This window comes from Priapulus caudatus, unplaced genomic scaffold (assembly GCF_000485595.1).
Source record: "Priapulus caudatus unplaced genomic scaffold, Priapulus_caudatus-5.0.1 Scaffold514, whole genome shotgun sequence".
Classification (NCBI taxonomy): domain Eukaryota; kingdom Metazoa; phylum Priapulida; class Priapulimorpha; order Priapulimorphida; family Priapulidae; genus Priapulus; species Priapulus caudatus.
The window spans coordinates 63,199-85,751 of NW_014577575.1; the positions used below are offsets into that span (position 1 = coordinate 63,199).

The window sequence follows — 22,553 nt, forward strand, 5'->3', positions numbered from 1 at the left end:
TACGCACGTACATACATACGCTGTTGCATACATGCACGCACGCACGCACGCACGCACGCACGCGCCGTCCGCACGCTGGCGCTCGACCTCCGGTGAGTTTATGAGGCGCGCTCACGCGGCGAAAGCGTGGTAAGTGCGACCGTCACGGGCGGGTCATGTTCACGTAGTTACGTGCTTCTCGCCTGCTGCCACACACTGCTGCAGATAATATAACACATCCGTATATCCTTATATACGTGTTACCGAAAGTGCAGATAAATTATTCAGTGTAAATGCCGAGGCTGCAGCTTAGATATTCAGTGTGACACCGCGTCTGCATATGTATATGCAATTGAATGCGTTGTGAACGAGAAAATTTTTTATGAGAAAACTCTTAGACTCCGGATATAATACGATTGGGAGACAAGTCGACACTGACGTTTGGCTCGAGATTGAGATATCTCACACGCCGTGTGTTTGTGTGGGAAGGCGACAGAAATAATTTTACATGCACTATGCGGCTGACGCTTCGCGCATGTTATATGTCGATGCTACAAACAGGCGGGCCAGGATGTCAGACTCTCCTGATCAATTCTTGATGCCTAGACTGCATTGATAGCATTGACATTAGGCAGTGAAAGTGATACTGGTGCTTTAGCTAAACATTAGCGGGCCCGCTGTTCCGTAATGTCTCCGAACGGTTTTTCGTGCGAGCGCTTTCCGTGCGGTATGTACTGTAGGGGCGAAGGGGGAGGGTGAGAGTGTGGAGGTCATTTTTGTCAATTCGGCATCGGTTTCGCTTTCTCGTTGTTTAAATAGCATCCCAGGGATGTGAGTTGAAATCGAGGAGGAGGAGGAGGAGGAGGAGGAGGAGGAGGAGGCGGAGGCTGGTATGGTTGCATGGTGGCAGCGAGCGCGCAGGCCTGGTGCTGACGCTGCTGCATCTATAACATCGGCGAAATATGTGAGACTAGAAACGATGGCAATTAAATCAGCTGGTCCTCTTTAAGCGCCCCGCCGAGCCCGTCCTTTTAATGAGTTGCTTATATTCATAACAAAGTGTGTTGTGATTTTTAAATCTCTATTGCGTGCTAGCAACAGCGTAAAAGAAGGATTTCGCGAAAGCTATAACGAGAACCAGCGCGTTTCGACAATGGATTTTTAACTCGATGCCTAATATTTTGAACGTGGAGAGTACGTCGCGCAATGATATCGCTGGATTAGTAGAGCAGGTGTACGTATAAGTATAATTACACGCGTGTGCCGAATGTCAGAGGGGGAAAAACAAGTGTATAGACACTGGCACTTCGAGCTTGTTTATTTTCAACGTCAAAAATGTTGTACAAACAGTTTCCGCATCGGCGCGTTTCGGCGTGGAAGTAATTGCGGCGTAGCGAACAGACTGTGAACCATCTGTTTCGAAACTTTCCCGTGTTTGAGAAGCTTCTGATCAGCGGCGATGCTGAGAGCGAGAGCGAGAGGATGCTGAGGGCTAATTCTAAGAGAGACAGAGAGAGAGAGAGAGAGAGAGAGAGAGAGGGGGGGGAGAACGCGGGTGCTGTGGGAGGATGCTGTGAGAGAGGGCGGGGATGCTGTGGGAGGATGCTGTGAGAGAGAGGGCGAGGTGCTGTGGGAGGATGCTGTGAGAGAGAGGGCGAGGTGCTGTGGGAGGATGCTGTGAGAGAGAGGGCGGGGGTGCTGTGGGAGGATGCTGTAGAGAGAGGCGCGGGGGTGCTGTGGGAGGGATGCTGTGAGAGAGAGGACGGGGGGTGCTGGGGGGATGCTGTGAGAGAGAGGGCGGGGGTGCTGTGGGAGGATGCTGTGAGAGAGAGGGCAGGGGTGCTGTGGGAGGAATGCTGTGAGAGAGAGGGCGGGGTGCTGTGGGAGGAATGCTGTGAGAGAGAGGGCGGGGTGCTGTGGGAGGATGCTCGTGAGAGAGAGGGCAGAGGGTGCTGTGGAGGATGCTGTGAGAGAGAGCGGCGGGGGTGCTGTGGGAGGATGCTGTGAGAGAGAGGGCGGGGGTGCTGGGGAGGATGCTGTGAGAGAGAGGCGGGGGGCTGTGGGAGGATGCTGTGAGAGAGAGGGCGGGGGTGCTGTGGGAGGATTGCTGTGAGAGAGAGGGCGGCGGGAGTGCTGTGGGGAGGAATGCTGTGAGAGAGAGGGCGGGGCGGTGCTGTGGGAGGATGCTGTGAGAGAGCAGGGCGGGAGGTGCTGGGGGGATGCTGTGAGAGAGAGGGCGGGGGTGCTGTGGGAGGACTGCTGTGAGAGAGAGGGCGGGGTGCTGTGGGAGGATGCTGTGAGAGAGAGGGCGGGGGTGCTGTGGGAGGATGCTGTGAGAGAGAGGGCGGGGGTGCCTGTGGGAAGGATGCTGGTAGAAGAGAGGGCGGGGTGCTGTGGGAGGATGGCTGTGAGAGAGGAGGGCGGGGGTGCTTGTGGGAGGATGCTGTGAGAGAGAGGCGGGGGTGCTGTGGGAGGATGCTGTGAGAGAGAGGGCGCGGGGTGCTGTGGGAGATGCTGTGGAGAGAGCGGGCGGGGGTGGCTGTGGGAGGATGCTGTGAGAGAGAGGCGGCAGGGTGCTGTGGGGAGGATGCTGGCGAGAGAGAGGGCGGGGGTGCTGTGGGAGGAATGCTGTGAGAGAGAGGGCGGGGATGCTGTGGGAGGAAGCTGTGGAGAGAGAGGCGCGGCTGGTGGGAGATGCTGTGGAGAGAGAGGGCGGGGGGCTGTGGGAGGATGCTGTGAGAGAGAGGGCGGGGTGCTAGTGGAGAGAGAGGGCAGGGGGTGACTGTGAGAGAGAGGCGCGGGGGTGCTGTGAGAGAGAGAGAGGGCGGGCGGTGCTGGTGGGAGGATGCTGTGAGAGAGAGGGCAGGGGTGCTGTGAGAGAGAGAGAGGGCGGGGGTGCTGTGGGACGATGCCAAGAGAGATAGAGAGTGTGTGTGTGTGAGAGAGAGAGAAGAGCAGAAGAGTAAGCGCGGGTTTGCTTTGGAAAAGAGTGAGAGAGGCAGTGATGCCGTGTGGGAGAATGTTTATGCGGAAGAGATACTGAGAGTAGAGAGAAGAAGAGAGAGAAGAGTCAGTGCCGAAGAGTAGAATGCTGATGCTAGGAAAGCATGCGCAGGTGAGAAAGGCACGAGAGAGGAGGGGGATGCGTGTGCGAGTGTGGGATTGGAGAGAGAGTGATGATGCTTTGGGAGACAGGCTGGAGAGAGGTAGAGAGAGAGGAGAGGGAGTACAGAGAGAGAGTAGAGAGAGAGAGAGAAGAGGATAGAGTAGAGAGAGAGAGAGGAGAAGAGAGAGAGAGAGAGAGATGAGAGCAGGCAGAGAGAGAGAGAGAGTGAGAGAGTAGCGAGAGAGAGAGAGAGAGAGAGAAGAGAAGAGAGAGAGAGAGAGAGAGAGAGAGAGGAAGAGAGAGAGAGAAGAAGAGGAGAGAGAGAGAGAGAGAGAGAGAGAGAGAGAGAGAGAAGAGAGAGAGAGAGAGAGAGAGACGAGAGAGAGAGAGACGAGAAGAGAGAGGAGAGAGAGAGAGAGAGAGAGAGAGAGAGAGAGAGAGAGACGAGAGAGAGCAAGAGGAGAGAGAGAGAGAGAGAGAGAGAGAGAGAGAGATGCAGAGAGACGAGAGAGAGAGAGAAGAGAGAGAGAGAGAGAGAGAGTACGAGAGAGAATGAGAGAGAGCGCGCGCTAGAGAGAGGGGGATGCTGCGCGAGTGGGGGGGGGGAGAATTCGCTGTCATAATTAATTCATTGTGTGCCCGGCGAGTGACTGCCAGTGCTGGTTAGCAGTGAATCGCGTGGTGCTTACCCGTAAAACTCAACTCGCTGCTCCGCCGCCAGATGATGCGGAGGCTGAGCGATGTTAATTGATGGTAATCATCGGGCACGCGTGCCTGTGATATCAGAAGTGAAGCCCGAGGGCTTCAGCCGCCGTGTGGTTGAAAGATGAGATTACGTGCGTGTGGTTCATTTTTTCATCAATTTTAAATTTCCGGTTTATTTATGGCTTTCATTCGTCAAATTCGCATCTCTTCGTTGGGATGGAGTGTGAATATTATTTTTATTTATTTTAATGCAACAAGAAAACCTCCGTCTAGTAGCTACAATGCTCATATGTAGTGTTGTGATCGTATAAATGATAAAATATTTAGTTTATTTTTTTAGCATTTTCGGCTCCGTCGTAATTTCGTATTGGTGTTGACGTATCGCGATTCTATTTTGCCCTTATTTCCGAATTCGGTGATATCATAATGATACAGCTAGGTCAATGCATCAGCACTTGCCTCTAGATAAAGCTGTGTGCGCTGCAGCGAATTTATAAATAGTTGTTTGAAAGTTTTTCGTTTCATTGCGATGATAAATGGCTACAAATACGAGTGGCGAAACAAATTTGTTGTTGAGTTGCGAGGCTAATTCACCGACTAGCGACTAGGCGCCTGTGCGGTGTAGAGTTTTAAGTTTCTATAGTCGGGTCCGCGTTGTTGTTTTCCTCCTTATAGATTACCCGCATGGGAGCTATGCCACGAAGTAGTCCCTGTGGAGCAGTCTAGATTTTAAGCTCTTGTAAAATGTTGCATTATGGATCGCGGTAATATAGGGGAAGCGTATATCGTAATAGGTACGAGAGCTCTGCATAAATTGCAATAAATGCGGTCTTTGTACTTATTTTTCGTGTCTAGTATAATTCGAAATAACGGCCCATTTTCAAAATGTTGATTGTCTTTTAGCAGTGACTGTACGTGGTAGTTGCGCGTAAAAACACATTACTATATATATACGCGAATAAGCTCGCGCAACATCCGCGCGCTATTTACTTATACGTGCTAAAATGATAAATGATGCTAGAAATACGAGTATAAGTAGAGACATAATCATTAATCAGAGAAAGACAGCGAGAGAAAGAGAAATCAAGAGAGAGAGAGGAAGAGAGCGCAAGAGCAAAACCGAGAGAGAGTAAAAGAACGCGGTAGTGAGCGAATGGGAAAAAGAGAGCGAGAGCGAGAGAGAGAGAGATTGGCGGGCAAATATATAGCAAAAGTTTCTGCATACTGGGTCTCTCACTTCGCATCTCACTAATAACCCCTAAGTTTGAGAGCGTCATTATATATGCATCCGTACATCGTGTACGTACGTGTGCTAGCGTGTCAGTCACTTCATATTAAGACTGAATGACACGCACCACACGCACGCTCACACACACGCGCGCACGTACTCACACACGCGTACTGACTCTGTCACACACACACACACACACGCGAGCGCACTCTCCTACACATGAACACACAACTTCCTCTAGCATCTTCGTGATCACCGGAGAACGTTCGTTGCCCGTAAAGGAGGCAGCAGCAGCGTGATGTATAGCAGAAACCGATCATTTAAGCAGACATTTAATGTATTACTGCGAGAAAAACTGCCCGGTGCATGGCGTCATTAGGAGGGGATAGGGCGTCTGCCTAGGCAACTGCCGCGCATTTACCGCGCGAAGCTGAGATATGTTATATGGCTGCATGAGCTGCGAGGGCCATTAAACATGCTGTGCCTCACTGAAGCACCTTCGGACAGATACAGGCGTCCTTTATCTTCTCTCTTTCGCATTCTCATTCATCTCTTTCTCATTCTCATTCTACTTCTAGTAGAATCTACATATTCTTATTCTCATTCTCATCCTCATCCTCTCTCTCATTCTCATTCTCATTCTCATCCTCATCCTCTCTCTCATTCTCATTCTCATTCTCAACCTCATCATCTCCCTCATCCTCATTCTCATTCTCATCTTCATTCTCATTCTCATTCTTATTCTCATTCTTATTCTAATTCTCATTGATTCCCATTCTCATTCTTCTCATTTGGCATCTTTCTGAGGGACAAACTTTATACATAGGGTATGTGTGCGTGTTATAATAACGCGGGGTTGTTTGTATTATAATGGTCGTATATGTACATACAATAGGGGCAAAAAATAATAACTAAATTAATACTAACAAATTTTTCCTTCTGATTAGTAATAATCTTAATTATGATCACGGGGATAGTCACAACATTGACAGCGCTAACACAAAACGATCAGTATATCGCTCCATAACTAATATAAGCAGTATAACACAGTATTCCTCACTTCCATGCTCGCTGGGTCGGTCGGTCGTTCGCTCGCGCGCACGTTAACATTTGCAATAATATTTTCCTTCCGTCCTGTCGCGCGAGGCACGTATTGAATGCATTGCATACACACACGCACGCATATATACAAACACGCGCGCACGCACACTCGCACACAGAGAGAGAGAAATTAAAAATAGATAGAGAACCTGTGCGAGGAGATTTCTTGTCGGGAGATTTTACGATGGACGGCGGGTACTTAGCGGCGTCAGCTGCTGATGACTATGCCACGGTTACGCGATCAATTTCACACACAAGCGCCCCAGAACGTACACACACATGCGTCTTGAGTCCCAATGAATAACATCATACTAAATATATTCAAAACGTATTCAACTAAATAAATGAATGATATGTGAATGTAAATGCACACAGTGTGTTGAACGCGAGCGTTTGTCCGCGGCACACAGGCGGAATAAGGAGGCGATGTCGTGTGTCTAGGCAAACATTCATACCAATAATGATTTTATTTAAAAAAAGTGGGCTTCATTTACTTCGTTCATTCTATGTCTGCTTTTCATATTAATCGTTAAAACGGTCCAAAACGCACATACGCACATACATATATACAAATATACATATACATAATATTATATATACATGTGCGTGCGTGCGTGCGTGCGTGCGTGCGTGCGTGAGGAGCAATTAGGCGCACACGCTGGTCACCGTCGTCTCGATGCTATCGCAGTGTAAATGCCGTGTTTGGCAAACAGATATTACAGCGTAGAATAACAAGTCAGCATGGTCAGCGTGTGAGCGCAGCTGCGGTTGGTTTAGCGCGGGGATATTTCTGATCCGCTAGCGCAGCGGGGACAGGTGGCATCCTACTGCTGCTGCTGCTGCTGCTGCTGCTGCTGCTGGCTTCAGTAGTACTGCGATGGCTTCCTCTGTATAGTGGTGACTTCCGTAGTGCTGTGATACCTTCCTCTGTACTGTTATAGCTTCCTTTATGCTGCGATAGGTTTCTCCTGTATTGTGATGGCTTCCTCTGTATTGCGATAGCTTCCCCTGTAAGGCAATGTGTTTCTCCGTACCTTTATAGCTTCTTCTGTACTATGATGGCTTCTTTTTCTACCATGGTAGCTTCTCCTGTACTGCAACGGGTTTCTCTGCACTCTAATAGCTTCCTCTGTGCTGTAGCGGCTTTCTATGTACTGTGATGGCATTTCTCCTCCTCCACTGTGATGGAATCAGCTCAGTTAGTCAGCTGCGCGCCATACGATTGGACTCTGCCCCGCTGAGAGGAAATGTCAACAGGGCCCTGGCGGTACCTGGTGTTGACAGCGCGAGGGAAGCCTGACGATGTTGGAATGCTGGTCCGAAGGCGGGGGCATGCGCGTGCAACCGGCGCACGTGTTTTTCACCAGGGAAGTGGGGAAGGGGAGGAGGGAGAGGGAGGAGGGAGGGGAAGAGGAGGAGGAAGGGGCATGCGAGCAACTGGCGCGCGTGTTTTTCACCAGGGAAGGGGAGGAAGGGGAGGAGGGAGGGGAGGAGGGGGGGGGCACTCGGTCAGCATCGTAAATCGTCAGAAATCCTAAGAAAGACTTGCTCGGCTTTACAACCTACAATGAGTGTTAGTAGAGGAGGAAGGATTTTTACGTCTCCCCCTCTCCTGTCCACAAGCTGGTAGCCTGTGTTAATAAAAGGAAATTATTAGTATAGTCGGTTACAGACGTGATTCGGCCCGGCTACGTAAAAGTGATTTTGTAATTAGTAATAGTAGTAAAAAATATCTTGATGAGTGAGTAAAAAACGTGAGTGGATCTGAATGGACTGAGTGATCAGCTCTAATGTAATGTAATGTAACGTAACGCAATGTAATGTATGTAATGTAACGTAACGTCACGTAACGTAGTGTAATGTGATGTAATTTCATGTAACGCTTACGCAATTGTAACGTAAGGTAATGTAATGTAATGTAACGTTACGTAACGTAATGTAGTATCATGGTTCGCACAGTCCTTGAAAAGTCCTTGAGTTTGAGGGGAGTCCTGGAAAAGTACTTGAATTTAGTAAATGTTGATTTTGCGCTTGAAAAGTCCTTGAATTTCATGAAAATGCCCTTGAATTCTTAGAAAGAATCCTTGCCTGTAATAAAAAGAAATTTTGTACCATCAATAATGTGCAAACCTACACGATAGACAGTTAAATGATGATCACAAATTACAGTAAGTCAGTAAAATACGTCAGTAAATCAAGGTATGTTGTAGAAGTGACAGTGATTAAGAATGGGGTTATTATTAAATTAATCCAGGTATGTTTTGTTCTGTGTATGAATTCCGATAAAATGTCCGATAAAATGTCCTTGAATTTCCGATAAAATGTCCTTGAAAAGTCCTTGAAAAAATGTTCAGTCCTCCTGTATGAACCATGAGTATGAAAGCAGGCTGACCGACTGTAATGTGTGCGATGCCGATAGCTGCAGCGGTTGGAAGCCGTGGCCGGCTACTGTCTCACGTGTTACGTGGCATAGCTCCGCGCGTGAATGAAGCCCTACTGCATCCGTGCGGTAATTGTTCACCGCTTAATCGGGACGTTTTCGTAGTTCCCGCCATGTCCCAATAAAGCGGGGACCAGTGTATACTATCTACATGCTGGTATAACAGCTAGTATACTTATACTACTACGTCGATCATAAGTCGTTTTTAGCGGTCGTTTAGCAAGTTTAACGTGGTCGTGTACGTTTGTAAGCGCCTTGTCGCAGCTTTTGTCAGCTTAGTTGTACCCAGTTGTGTTTCCAGGGTGCCGGGGTGCCGATGTATCTGTCATACAATACATGTGTTATTATTTTTGCTACCAAAAATAAACACCCGGTTGATTTCTCTCACCAAAAAAACCGTGTTTTTATTCACCTCCGATCTCGGATCCGACGCGGCGCGTTTAAATATGCCGCTAGCATCGGTGACTTACGGAAATGTTAAAGGTTTGCGCGGGCTTCGCTAAGTATTCGTAGCATCGCCTGGTTTTTGTGACAATCAACGCGCGGGTTTTCTAAACAGTGTGGATGGGAAGAGGGTTGGAATAGATACGAGAGGTAACCCACGCGCTCGCATACTTGAAATTGCGAGGCGAACGGATCAGAAACACCAGCCGTATCGGTCCAGTTTTAAACGAAACGGGCTCAAGTCAAATGAGTTTATGGATGTGCTCTATTTTCGAAACGCTAGTGGCGTTGAAAGTGAGTACAATCATCAATGTTAACAAGAGGTTAACAACGCACAGTAATGATATACGATGGGCCAGATGGCTCATCGTTTCTCCCCAGCTATCACATCCCGGGCTATCAAGGAAACAAGCCGAATTAGTGGTAATCATATTTCCAGCCTTAGTGAACACTGTAATGGCCATCCGGACCATCATAACAAAGAATTGGCTAGGGTCATTCAGATGCAGTCTGGATGTTATTTGGTTTACATTGGCTGTAACTGGTGACCAAATACGGAAGCTACTGATCCTTCTGGTCCTCTATACTTCATACTACGTCTGTGAGGAAGGTTCCAGTTTAAAATCGTCGTTCGAGTTTCGATCCCATTGTCCCCCAGTGTGCGTCTGAGATTCCGTACATTCCAGACGAAACTCATCTTCCAGTGCACTCAGCAGTAGTCAGTAACAGTGTTGTGTGTGTGTGTGTGTGTGTGTGTGTGCGTGCGTGCGTGCGTGCGTGCGTGCGTGCGTGCGTGCGTGCGTGCGTGTGTGTGTGCGCGCGCGTGCGTGTTTGTTTGTTTGTGCGTGGGCACTGGGCAGATGTCCGCAGCGGTCGCGGGTTACCATGGCGATGCTGCCGAATTCCTCGCTAATGCACCGCTAGCCGCGGAGAGCGAAAACACGAGTTCTGCCTCCCCTTCTCCCCCATTCACCTCTCCCCCTCTCCCCTTCTCCCCCATTCACCCTTCTCCCCCATTCATCCCTTCCCTTCTCCTCCATTCACCCCTCCCCCTCTCCCCCGTTCACCCCTCCCTTTCTCCCCCATTCATCTCTCCCCCTTCTCCCCATTCATCCCTCCCTCTCTCCCCCATTCATCCCTCCCCTTCTCCCTCATTCATTCCTTTCCCTCTCCCCCATTCATCCCTCCCCCTCTCCCCCATTCACCCCTCTCCCCATTCCCCCATACTCGTCTTTCCCTATTCACATTTCCCATTTACTTTCTGCACTCACCCCTTCTCCTTCCTATCCCTGCCTGTTCACCCCTTCTCATTCTTATCCCCCTTCTCTCATTCCCCCTTCCCCTCCTTCACCCTCCTTCTCCCCCGTGTAATTTCGTTTGCATCCACGCGCTTGTAATGAGTCAATCTCATCTGAGCTCACTCCGCAGCGCACTCTAAACGAGGGGACAACCGCCGGAGGAGAAGGAGGATGAGGAGGAGGAGAAGGAAGAGGAGGAGGAGGAGGAGGAGGAGGAGGAGGAGGGTTGAGCGCTGCAGCAGCAGCTGGATGTGGCGGATGGGATACTGAGGGTCCGCGGGGAGATGACGAATGGGTCCGAGGGGGGATGTGTGCGCGCTTGTGCAGCAGAGTAGACACGTATTAGCGAGAGAGAGAGAGAGAGAGAGAGAGAGAGAGAGAGAGAGAGAGAGAGAGAGAGAGAGAGAGAGAGAGAGAGAGAGAGAGAGAGAGAGAGAGAGAGACAGAGACAGAGACAGAGAGACAGAGAGACAGAGAGACAGAGAGACAGAGAGACAGAGAGACAGAGAGACAGAGAGACAGAGAGACAGAGAAAGATGGATCGGAGGAGGGTGTCGTTCACACGAGAGCTATGCGGAGGGGAAGAGGTGGGAAGGGGTTCATCCCCACGCAAGAGGTAGTGGATGGTTTGGTTGGGTAATCCACAAAAGAGAGAGGAGAGGAGGAGGACTGGGTGAAGGGGCTTCACGCGATCGATGTGGGCTTCACACAGGATGCTGGTGAACAAGCAGGTTTCTTACTAGTGGTAGCGTGATAGCCATAAGCGTTGGGGGTCGTACCAAGCACGCGTTGAGATCAGTTGTTCTTAATGTTTTCTTGAAGGCGTAAGATTTTGATTCTGTTTTCCATCGTGTGGGGTGCGTTGTGTCGTGGCAGGCATGTGTCGAGATCAGTATTTTGTTCTCAATGGTTCTTTTTTCAAAACGGTTTTCAAAGCAGTAAACAAGTGTATATTGCTGTGTGCTTTGGCGTATCCAGTTCATGGTTGTGTAGTAACATCTCGTTCACGACAGCACTCGTGTATTTCTCCAAACATGGCGGATGGTTGTGGATAGAATTACACACATTTTCGTTTGAAATCGCGTTGATAGCGATGGTCCGTGGAAACCACGGGGGTAGAGTGGAGACTAGTGGAGACTAGTAGAGACTGGTGGGGTTTAATCAGCGGTGCCTGGCGCAGCAGCAGCGGCAGATGTACGGAGCTGGCCGCTTCATTGCCGTTAGCATCCATTATGTATGGCACGAAATAGGGAATGGCATATGGAAGCCTCCAGAGTAAGAAATGCAATCACTAGGGGCGCTGGTTAAATTCGTTCGAATTGTCGACGCCGCGGCAAAGGCGGCGGGTGTGCACAGCGTCTGAAGGTTTGAAATACGCGTGCAGTCGCGGTCACTTGTGGCCCGTTAATATGGTCGATGCTTTAACCGACGTGTGCCCGAGATGAATTCGCGGTCTCTGCTTTAATATCTACGAATTGCTCAGTGGTACAGTAACATTTAACAGTGCCGAACATGCTGAACTATACTAGTTCTGTGAACTAATTCCCACAACAAATAATTCCTACAATTAAGATGAAGTTATGCGACACATATTATAGTTATTACGTGATAAACGGTCATCGTGTACGCGGTAAAGGGTTGCGCGATAAAAATGAGAACAAACTGAAGCATTATGCGTTTTTCTCCCGTAAAAAGTACGTACGACATGGTCATGAAAAGTCAGTTCATGCATGTGGCGTCCGTCCCCCTGGTGACCTTCCCTCCAGGCTCCAAAATGTGTTCAGTTGTGCATGTGGCTCAAGCGAAGCCATATTTATCCCATTTATTATAATATTCATATTATTATGCATTTATTATACATATATATTTCAGTCCACGCATTTATTTTGTCATATCGCGGTTGTTCGACGTCACATCACAGTTAAACCACGGCGCTGGCGGTATAGCCGCGCGCGAAAGCTCCGGTGGTTTGGCTTAAAATCTTCACGGTAAATTTGCACATGCAAAAAAATCTCATTATAAATAAAAATGGTCGAGCCTTTTCGCTCACACAAAGCTACTCTTCGAGTTTTCGCACAAATTTCATGCGTATTTTCTTAGAGCTTTTAACTCGATCGTCGCCGTGCAAAGAGAGACGTGCGCATATCCAAGCGGTATTCATCCCTGCCTATTGTGATTCCGACGGAAAAAACCCATCAATAATTCAGCGATGTTAACGAAGAGTCGGATAGGCACGGCTGTAATATTGATGCGAGCATTGATTAATAATGAAGCTGGCCGGCCGCAACACGGGCCAGCGTCTCTGATTGTAATTATAATTAAAGGCTGTGCCCTCCGCGTCACGAGTCGGGGCAGATGGCGGTGGCTCATCCCTGCATGCGGTGTCTGTCTATCTGCTGGTGAAATCACATGCTGCGCGCGTATGCGCTCAATAGGCACGTAAACGCGTACACACGCAGAAACACACACGCACGCACGCACGCCACGCACGCGCACACACACACACACACACGCTATGACTTTATTTACCACACGCTCCAGGCATACATCAACGTTAACTGCTGCATACCAGTGTACATCGAGCCTACCCGCATTAAATATAAGTAGATAATTGGTTTCCGCCCCTGTCTGTATACGTATAGCCCTAGCTACGCATCAACCATACATAGCATGTAAGCAGATGTAAGATAACTGCTTCGTATAGCTAAATCTAAGCCGAACAATTTTGCAGCAGCAACAGCAGCAGCGATAGCAATAACAACAACAATAACAACACCACCACCAGCAGCAGCAGCAGCAGCAACAACAACAACAACCACAACAGCAACAACAGTATCAGTAGGCCTAACAACAATAACGGCAGCAACAAGTGCCAACAACAACAATAACGGCAGCAACAACAACAAAAACAGAAGCAGTAGGCAACGGCAACAGTAACAGAATTTTGTGGCAGCATGCAGAAGTTACAAGCTTATGCTTCGCCCATGCTTTCCTCTGTGTAGTACGTAGTAAGTAATTGCCTCTCGTTAATTTCACAAGCCGCTGATGATATAATGACTCCGGATTATGAGAGGAGTGCGTGCGGCGCTGATTTCATCCCATTTTCTCCGCCAGCGAAAGTTGTTATCCCTACTTCTTATGTGTAGTACGTACACGTGTAGCCTGATGATATGCAAATAAGCAAACTGCTCGTATGCACGACCGCCTGGCCTTTGTTTTTCTAAGTTAGAGCAGGAAATCGAACCTCTTTGTGAGATTATTTACTTCTGCTTGTAAGAGTAACCATATAGAATAATATCATGTGAAGTTGGGCAAGCCGGTAGGGTAGGAAGACACGGTGTCCCTGTTCATGTTCGTTGTTCATTGTCTTTCGTAGTTGTAGTCGGATTAATGACAGTTTTGATAGCGTGGTCACCCAAAGGATATCGAGTTACCAGTCTCAACTTGCTTCCTTGTCAAACTGATAACGGTTCGAGAGCAAACTTTAGCGAAAATGTGAAGTTATCAATCGAGGTTTTTTTGAAAATGGGGGGGGGGCAAAGAGTGTATACGTGAGCGTGTCTCTTGCGTTTCAGATAGATAACTAAATGTTTCTCTAAATGTCAAAGTAGCAATCTTAGCCATTCTGTTTGTCATGCAAATGAGTGACAGTTACGGAGATAAATTTCTCCTTAAAACGGCTTATGGTTACCAAGCGAGGTTTTTTCAAAGGGCAGGAAATTACGTAGTGTCTGCCTGCCTGCTGCTATAATAGGTAGCAGCTATAGGCAGTAAATCTTTCTGCAGAATCTAAAATAACCTAGCTTGTCAAGTTTATAACATTGAGCCAGCAAAGCTTTCAGAAAAAAATGAATGTTATGGTACTAAGCTTGCCAAGTAGATTTCATGGTTAGTTAGCAAATCTTCCATCCTAATCTTCCCCACCCCTAAGTTACTAAACATGTCAAAGACATAGTATAGTTGGGAAGTAAATATTTCCTAAAAATAACTCCTCACCTTATCAGGCGTATTATTTATTGTCAAATAGATAGCAGTGAGCGAGCGAACGTGGAAACGTGAACTTGATTTCTACTCCGTAATTAACTATAAACAAATTAATAATTGAGTACAAACAAACGAAATATTATTATATGAATCATTATAATAATATAATTATAATAATAATGTAATATAATAATATAATAATAACAGCAACATGATGTTATAAATACAAGATAGCAGATATAGATAGATAGCATAACAAACATAAAATAGTTAAATCACATGTGTGTACCGAGTGAATACCTTCGGCCGCGAACCCCTGACTCGCCCACTGAAGCTGAACCCGCCTGTCTTTCTTTGACATTGCAGCGAAGGTGCTTCCGGCGAACATCGACGCCTACGAGCGCATGATGACGATGCTGCAGACGTCGACGCTGCGCGAGCAGAAGCTGTCCGTCATCCTGTCGCAGTACCTGCTCTGCGTCGCTCACCTGCCGCGCGACTGCTCGCCAGACGAGTTCCGCCGGCTCGTGTCGATGCACAGCGGCACCGTATGTCGCTGCTTCCTCATGCCGAGCGAGCTGACAGGTAAGATGGCTTAGCTGCTGTAGTTAATTACAGGTGAGATGTACAGGTGTGGTTAATTACAGGTGAGACTTACAGGTGAAGCTGCTGCTTCCTCATGCCGAGCGAGCTGACAGGTAAGATGGTGGCGCATGCGATGCATGTATTAATTACAGTGGATGCGCAGATAGGGGTTAATTGCAGCATGAGATGTACAGGTTAGTTAATTACAGTTGATCGAAACTACAGATGTGGTTAATTACAGTGTGAAACATACAGGTGCTAGTTAATTACATGTGAGACTTAAGGGTGCTACCATTGCGTCATGGAAGATCCAGACAAGCTTCTCTATCACAACCGTGACACCTTCGTTTGTTATAGCCGCAGCAGTTTCACAAGCACTCATTCTCTCATTGCTTCTGGATACTGTTCCCTCGCACCACGGAGGGAGGAGGTTAATAGTGATCGCTCTCGTTTATGTGTGTTACGGTTTTGGGGTGTTCGCAGCGATCTGCATTGTTAGCGCGTCGAAGTCAGCAGCAGGCCAGTCAGTCAGCAGCAGCGAGCGGACGAGCCAGCTCATCACACACATGTTTCATGAGGGGGGGCGGGGGGGGACGTCTGGGTATGTCCTGGCAGCAGCGTATGCCACATCGTCGAGTGCCCTCTGTCTCAAGATATATATATATTTATATCGGAATTTCCACACATCGCACGATCTTAGAAGGCGTCAGCTTCCGACTCCCCAAGTTCTAACGTTTAGTAGAGTGCGCTAGTCGGCACCGTTTCTTAAGCGGTAGTAGACAGGTTGCCATCGATAGCGTCCACAGCATAGATAGCAACAGAATAGTAAAACACAAACGCAAAGTATCTATAAGCTATCTCTCAGTATGTTCTATAATGTACCATCAGCAATAATTTCGCCATACAACATACTACATCGATTGACTCACAGAAATGACAAGACGCACACAGCCAGAAATAACAGGTATATCAAGTAATTTCGACCGCTAGTAAGACGTGGAATCAGAACGAGTAACTAGCCTTGGCAGGGAGTGAAGGCTGGAAAGGTGAAACGGTGGAAGGTACGTGTGGAATAGCGGACAGATATAGAAGGATAGGACGGAAAGAGACGGCGAGTAGCGGGCAACTGGACCGTGCACGGGAAAACTGGAAACCGAGTCGTTCTCTACCTGCGAGCTTGGCGTCAACAAATCCGGTCCCTAGGAAGATGTTGGCACGGTGCGGCATCGCGGCGGAATCAACCCATTATATGTGCAATGGAACTTGAAGTGCGTTTATCGTAGTTGCGTTCAGTGCCGGCGAACTATGATAGAATACGAACGTAAATATAGAACACTGATGGGACCTGGGCGCTTTTCACTCACACGCCATATACGCGCACGAACCAGACAACGCACGCAACGCACAACTGACAACACAACACACAACCACACACACACCCACCACACCACACCACGCAACAATAACCGCACACGACACACGCACACGCACACACCACGTTCTTAAGTTCAGTTTCCTTGCTGCCCGTCCGACCCCCCTGCGCGGGGAATGTAATGGATGGGTCCGATCGATGGATCGATTATTGCGCGGTATAGCACCGGTCAACGTCAGCTGTTATTATCACGTCGTCCGTCGTCGTCGTCATCGCCGAATCGTCGCGGACAGCGCGCCAACTCGCGACCTGACTGCCTGCTGCCTCCAGCAGATATTACATGATGATGGAATGCTGGCGGCATCTGACGTTTGTTCGTGCATGCTTAGAGATGCTGCGCCTTCACGCGGCTGGCGCAGCGTAGTTAAGCGAGATAGATTGCGGCTGCCGTCGATTTGCGTAAGTGTGCAGCCACGTAAGAGTAGTAGGATGGTGTGGTAGGGTGGCGGCGGCGGTGGCGGTGGTCGTCGTGGTGCTGGTAATAGTAGTGGTAATGCTACTAGCAGTGGTAGTAGTAATAGTAGAATTAGTAGTAGTAGTAGTAGTTGTAGTTGTAGCTGTAGCAGTAGCAAGTAGCAGTAGCAGTAGCAGTAGCAAGTAGCAGTGCGTGCAAGTAGCAGTAGCAGTAGCAGCCCAGCAGCAGCGCAGCAGCAGCAGCGCAGCAGCGAGCAGCAGACAGCAGTAGGTGGCGGCGGTGAGGCGTCGCAACAGGTAATTGTCTATTGTAGCGCAGCAGAAGACAACGGACGATGGCAGTGCAAACAGTGATCGGCAGTAGCAGATACAGCAACGTATAGACACAGGTGGAAATATGCAGGTCATTTCTGTGGGCAGAGAGGGAGGGAGCGAGATTATTAGGTTATTTGCATTCCGGTGTATTCCGTTGTATTCCGGTTGTATTTTTGTATTATTTGTATTCCGGTGGAAAGAATTGGGGGTGGGGGCGGATGAATAAGTGACTACTGTCAGAGAGAGAGTCTCAGTGACAGCGACAGCTGTGCAGATAATAAACGAAATTGGTGTAATATAATATCAAGCGCTAATAATACACGATACATATGTACGTAATACGTAATATACATAATATCAGGACTGATAATATACATAACACATAAATCATATACATAAATACATATGTATTATTAACTCTTGATAATATTTCCCCAGCCCGTGTGACCTATAGCTTAGACATGCAAAGTACTGTCGCCTCTCCTCATCTTCTCTTACTCTCATCTCCTCTACTCTCTCTCTCATCATCATCATCTCTCTCTCTCTCTCTCATCTCTCTTACGTCTCCTCTCTCTCTCTCTCTCCATTCTCTCTCTTCTCTCTCTCATCTCGTATCTCATACATCTCTCTCTCTCGTCTCTATCTGCTCCTCTCTATCCTCTCGCTCTCATCTCTACTCTCATCATCTCTCTCTCATCTCTCTCCTCTCTCTCTCGCTCTCTCTCTTCTCTCTCTCTCTCAGCATCTCTCTCATCATCTCTCTCATCGTCTCTCATCCTCTCTCTCTCTCTCTCTCGTCTCTATTCTCTCTACTCTCTACTCTCTTCTTCTACTCTCTCCCCCTCCGTCTTCTCTTTCTCGTCTTTCTCTCTCCCCGTCTTTATCCCTCCCTCCCTCCCAATCCTCCTCCTATCGTCTACTTTTCTACTACATACTCTCTACACTCTCTATTCTCTCTCATCTCTCTCTCTTTCTACTCTCTCCCTTCTCTCACCCACACCCTCCTCCCATCGAACAAACCATCCACCTCACTCCCTCCCCAAAACCATCCCTCCCTCCCATCCCTCCCTCCCTCGCCTCCTTCCCTCCCTCCCTCACGTCCGGTCACCTCCCAACCTACTCTTCTCTCTACTCTCTCTCTTACTCTCTCTTCCTCTCTGTCTACTCACTCTCTTCTTTCTTCTCTATCGTTTCTCTCTCTCACTCTCTTTCTCTCTTCTCCCTCTCTCCTCCTCTCTCACCTCCCTCCCTCCCTAACCTCCTCCCCTCCCTCTCTCTCCTCTCTTCTCCCTCTCTTCCTCCCTCCCCATCACCTCACCCTCGCTTATCTCTCTCTCTTCGCTCTCATCTCTCTCTCTCTCGTCTCTCTCTCTCTCTCTCGCATCCTCTCTCTGTCTCTCTCTCCTCTCTCATCTCGTCTCTCTCTCTCTCTCCTCTCTCATCACGGTTACTTATTTCGCTCGTCGGGTGGCATGCCCGCGTGTTGACTGTTCAATCGGTGCCGCCGCAATGCCCGTGGAAACACACGAACCACCTCGCCGGTAACACGTGGCCCAAATGGCCATTAAAATCTTCAGTAAATGCTGGGGGCCATGATTATGACTAACTTATGATTATTATCATTAACTCTGGTTTTCTCTCCGAGAGCTGCTCATGATTTAATACTGGCGGGGGGGGGGATATAGTCTGAACATGATGTCGCACATGCTGCCGTGTCTGTGCTGTGTGCCAGGCCGTGATTTATTTCGTGCATCTCACTGCTAGATTATTTTACTGTTTTGCGCTGTTTGGCCCAGCAGGTGTGTTGCGCGGCACCCGCTGGCTGGTTGGTTATTACGTCTAGTCAGGAGCTAAAAATACATATGTAGTATTTAGCTCATGCTCTAGTACGTAGTAGATAACGGCCCCGGCGGCAGCGGCAGCGGCAGCGGCAGGGATGCCGTCTAGATTTTAATTCATAATAAGAGGAAGAACATTTCGAGATTAACTTACTCTATCGAACGCATATATCGTGCATATTTACTTATAATAATGTTACCAGGAGTGAATAATAATAGATTATTAGTTATTAGATAATGATGAATATTAATTATAATTATTAATTATCTAAGATAAATAATCTATTATTATTTCAAAGCTCCCTGATTGTTAGCTTCGAGCGCACGTGCGGGTGTGCTACGGATGCCACTGCAATCGTGCAACCAGTCACTTGCTGCTATATGAACTATATAATGGATATAATTAGTAATATATATATATATATATATATAAATAAATAAATATATATATACTTGTAGCGTTAGATGAACAAAGTGTAATTACATTTCTACTTCGGATTAACTCTAGCCTTTGTCTGGCCTTCATCGGGCAGTAATTTGTGGCATTGTTTTGACGTCACGTGTGTTTAATTAACCCCGGAGCAGCGATACGTGTTGCATTATAACGTTATATAATATATAAGTACATTATACAGCTTGAATAATCGGCGCCACGCGTTAATTAGTGAGAAGGCAATGTTAACCGCGATCTTCCGTTTAATGAATTAAATCCACGCCCGATTGTAACCTACTTTGCTTTGGGAATAATATCCCGCAAATTATCTATAGAGGTCATTACCGGAGGCGGCCTCGCCCTATAGAGCTACTACGTCAAATTCAGCATTGTTCTGATGCCTGTGAGTGTTTGTAGGGAAAGGGAGTATTTGTGCGCGTGCGTCCGTGTGTGCGTGTGTGCGTAGGCAAAGCCTGGACGTCATTACCTAAGAAAACATCACGTGGTGGTTGGCTGCATTAGCTGGGTAGGTTTGACCGCTTATCGGGGCAGATTTCTGACATTTTCGGGATTTGGGTGGTGGGGTGGGGCGTGAGAAGGGAATCAGCTGATATAATGAGCAGGCGTTGTTAGGAGACAGGGTGGAATAGACTAAATGGGTTTGAACGTTGCTGTTAAATGCCCACAGCAAGAGAAATCGCTCCTGCTAGAAGAAATCCTTGCGTTTTTTATTCGGTCTAGCACAAATGCGCAGTCTGAAACAACATTGATCTTCACATTGGTTTTAACATAGATATACACAACATATATATCTATGGTTTTAACGTGAACGTTTTTCCCCGTAGACCGGACCTCAATACACTGCGTATGAGAAACTCTTTAACTTTACCATGTTTCCGTCATCGGTCTATGAGAAAAGGGCTGATTTAGTTTCTGACTATGCTGAGTATTTCCTGGGAAGAACGTGTAATCAGAAGCTGGTTGGTTATGATTGAGAGTGCTTGTATATGTTATGTACGTGCGAGGTGCGCCGCCGTCAACATGAGCACGCACACATACATACGTATCAAGAGTAGATATTATAGGAGAAGAGTATGACACTGTTTTAACAGCGTTTTGCGTAGTTTTCAACTTGAATTTATTCTATCAATATGTGAATAAATATATTCAAACTTTACCTTGTTTTCGTTTCAGATTCTCCCTTAATCATATAACACCATCAGTTTACCTGAAAATCGTATGTGTTCTTCAAAAAAATTCTTTGAATACGGCACGGTTTCACACAGTTTTCCCAAATGTTTGCATCTATTCGGCGAATGTTGATATGCGGCGGCAGCACCAGGTTGTAACTACTGGACGCTGGGGGCTGTTGGGGATATTAGGTAAGCACAGTAACAGCACTTGTTTCGCTTCCTTATCATCAGGAACACGATGGAAACACAGCTAAAATCAGCTGCTAGCTCGCCGTGAGCACACATGTATTTCTAGCACGCTGGAAACGCTACACGCTGAATACAATTCGACGCCTAATATCCTCAACAGCCCCCAGCGTTCCGTCATAGACAATAGAACGCTAATCCGATAATAAACATTAGCCGCTTAGATGCGAATGGTTGAGAAAACTGTGTGAAACCGTGTCGTATTCAAAGAACTTTTTTGAAGAACACATACGATTTTCAGGTAAATTGGTGGTGTCATATGATTAAGGGAGAATCATAGACGAAAAATGAAAGACAAGGTAAAGTTTGAATATATTTATTCACATATTGATAGATTATTTTCAAGTTGAAAACTATGCAAAACGCTGTTAAATTACAGGTGAGATGTACAGGTGTGGTTAATTACAGGTGAGACTTACAGGTGAAGCTGCTGCTTCCTCATGCCGAGCGAGCTGACAGGTAAGATGGTGGCTGCGATGCTGTAGTTAATTACAGGTGAGATGCGCAGATGTGGTTAATTACAGATGAGATGTACAGGTGTAGTTAATTACAGGTGAAACATACAGATGTGGTTAATTACAGGTGAAACATACAGGTGTAGTTAATTACATGTGAGACTTACAGGTGTAACCATTGCTCATGGAATCACAGACAAAGCTTACTCTTACACGTGACACCTTCGCTTTGTTATGCCGAGCGAGTTCACAGATCATTCTCTCATTGCTCTGGGATACTTGTTACCTCCGCCCACGGAGTGGAGGAGGTTATGTGATCGCTCTCGTGTAGTGTGTTCGTGTGTTAGTGTGTTCGCGCGATCGATATTAGCGCGTCGAGTCAGCAGCAGGCCAGTCAGTCAGCAGCAGCGAGCGGCGAGCCAGCTCATAACACACATGTTTCATGGGGCGTATGGCGTATGTCGCTGGCAGAGGTATGCACTCCGTGAGTGCCCTCTGTCTAGTATATATATTTTATATGGAATTTTCACACACACGCACGTCTAAGGAAGGCGTTCAGCTTCCCGCTCCCCAGGTTCTACGGTTTAGTAGGTGCGCTAGTGGCACCCGTTTCTTAGGGTAGTGACAGGTTGCATCGATAGCTCCACGATAGATAGCACAGAGAGAGATAAACACAAACGCCAGTAGTCTAGTTAAGACGCTACTCTCCGTATGCTTGATTGATACCACAGGAATATTCCAATACAACATACTACATCGCATGAACTACACACGATGACAACGCACACACACAGAATGAACGTATATCAGTAATTTCGTACCGTGAATGACGTGGATCGCGAAGTAGCTCGGCGAGGGTGAACGTGGAGAAGTGAAAGTGAAGGTAACGGTGGATAACGCGAGAGTAAGAAGGGAATAGAAGGAAAGAACTTCCGGGTGAGTGCGGCAAAAAGCTCTGGACCGGTGCCACGGGCCAAAGATTGCGAAACCGAGTCGTTCTCTACCTGCGCAGTTTGGCGATCAACAAATCCGGTCCCTAGAGATGGCCCATGGTGGCATCCGCGTCGGAATCACGCATTATACTGTGATGAACTTGAAGCTGTTAGGTCTGATTGCGTTCGTGGCCTCGAACATTATAGAATACGAACTAAATAGACTGATGGGCGAACTGGCGCTCCTACACACGCCCATGCCCGCCACGAACACAAGCCACAACGCACGCACGCAACACACTGACACACACACAGCACAACACACACACACACACACACACACACACACACACGCAGCACATACACGCACACGCACACACGCACACACACGCACACACACGGCGTTAACTTCAGTTTCCATC

General features: G+C 47.7%; 1 protein-coding gene across 1 annotated transcript in view; it reads left to right on the forward strand.

Annotated features, from left to right (window-relative positions):
• The window catches only part of LOC106811202 (ribonucleoprotein PTB-binding 1-like), a gene marked incomplete in the record, with an annotated part of 75,655 nt that overhangs the window by 21,566 nt on the left and 31,536 nt on the right, over positions 1-22,553 (forward strand). The window contains 1 exon segment of the mRNA XM_014814754.1: positions 14,655-14,873. Within this exon segment, the coding sequence (XP_014670240.1) occupies positions 14,655-14,873 (219 nt within the window).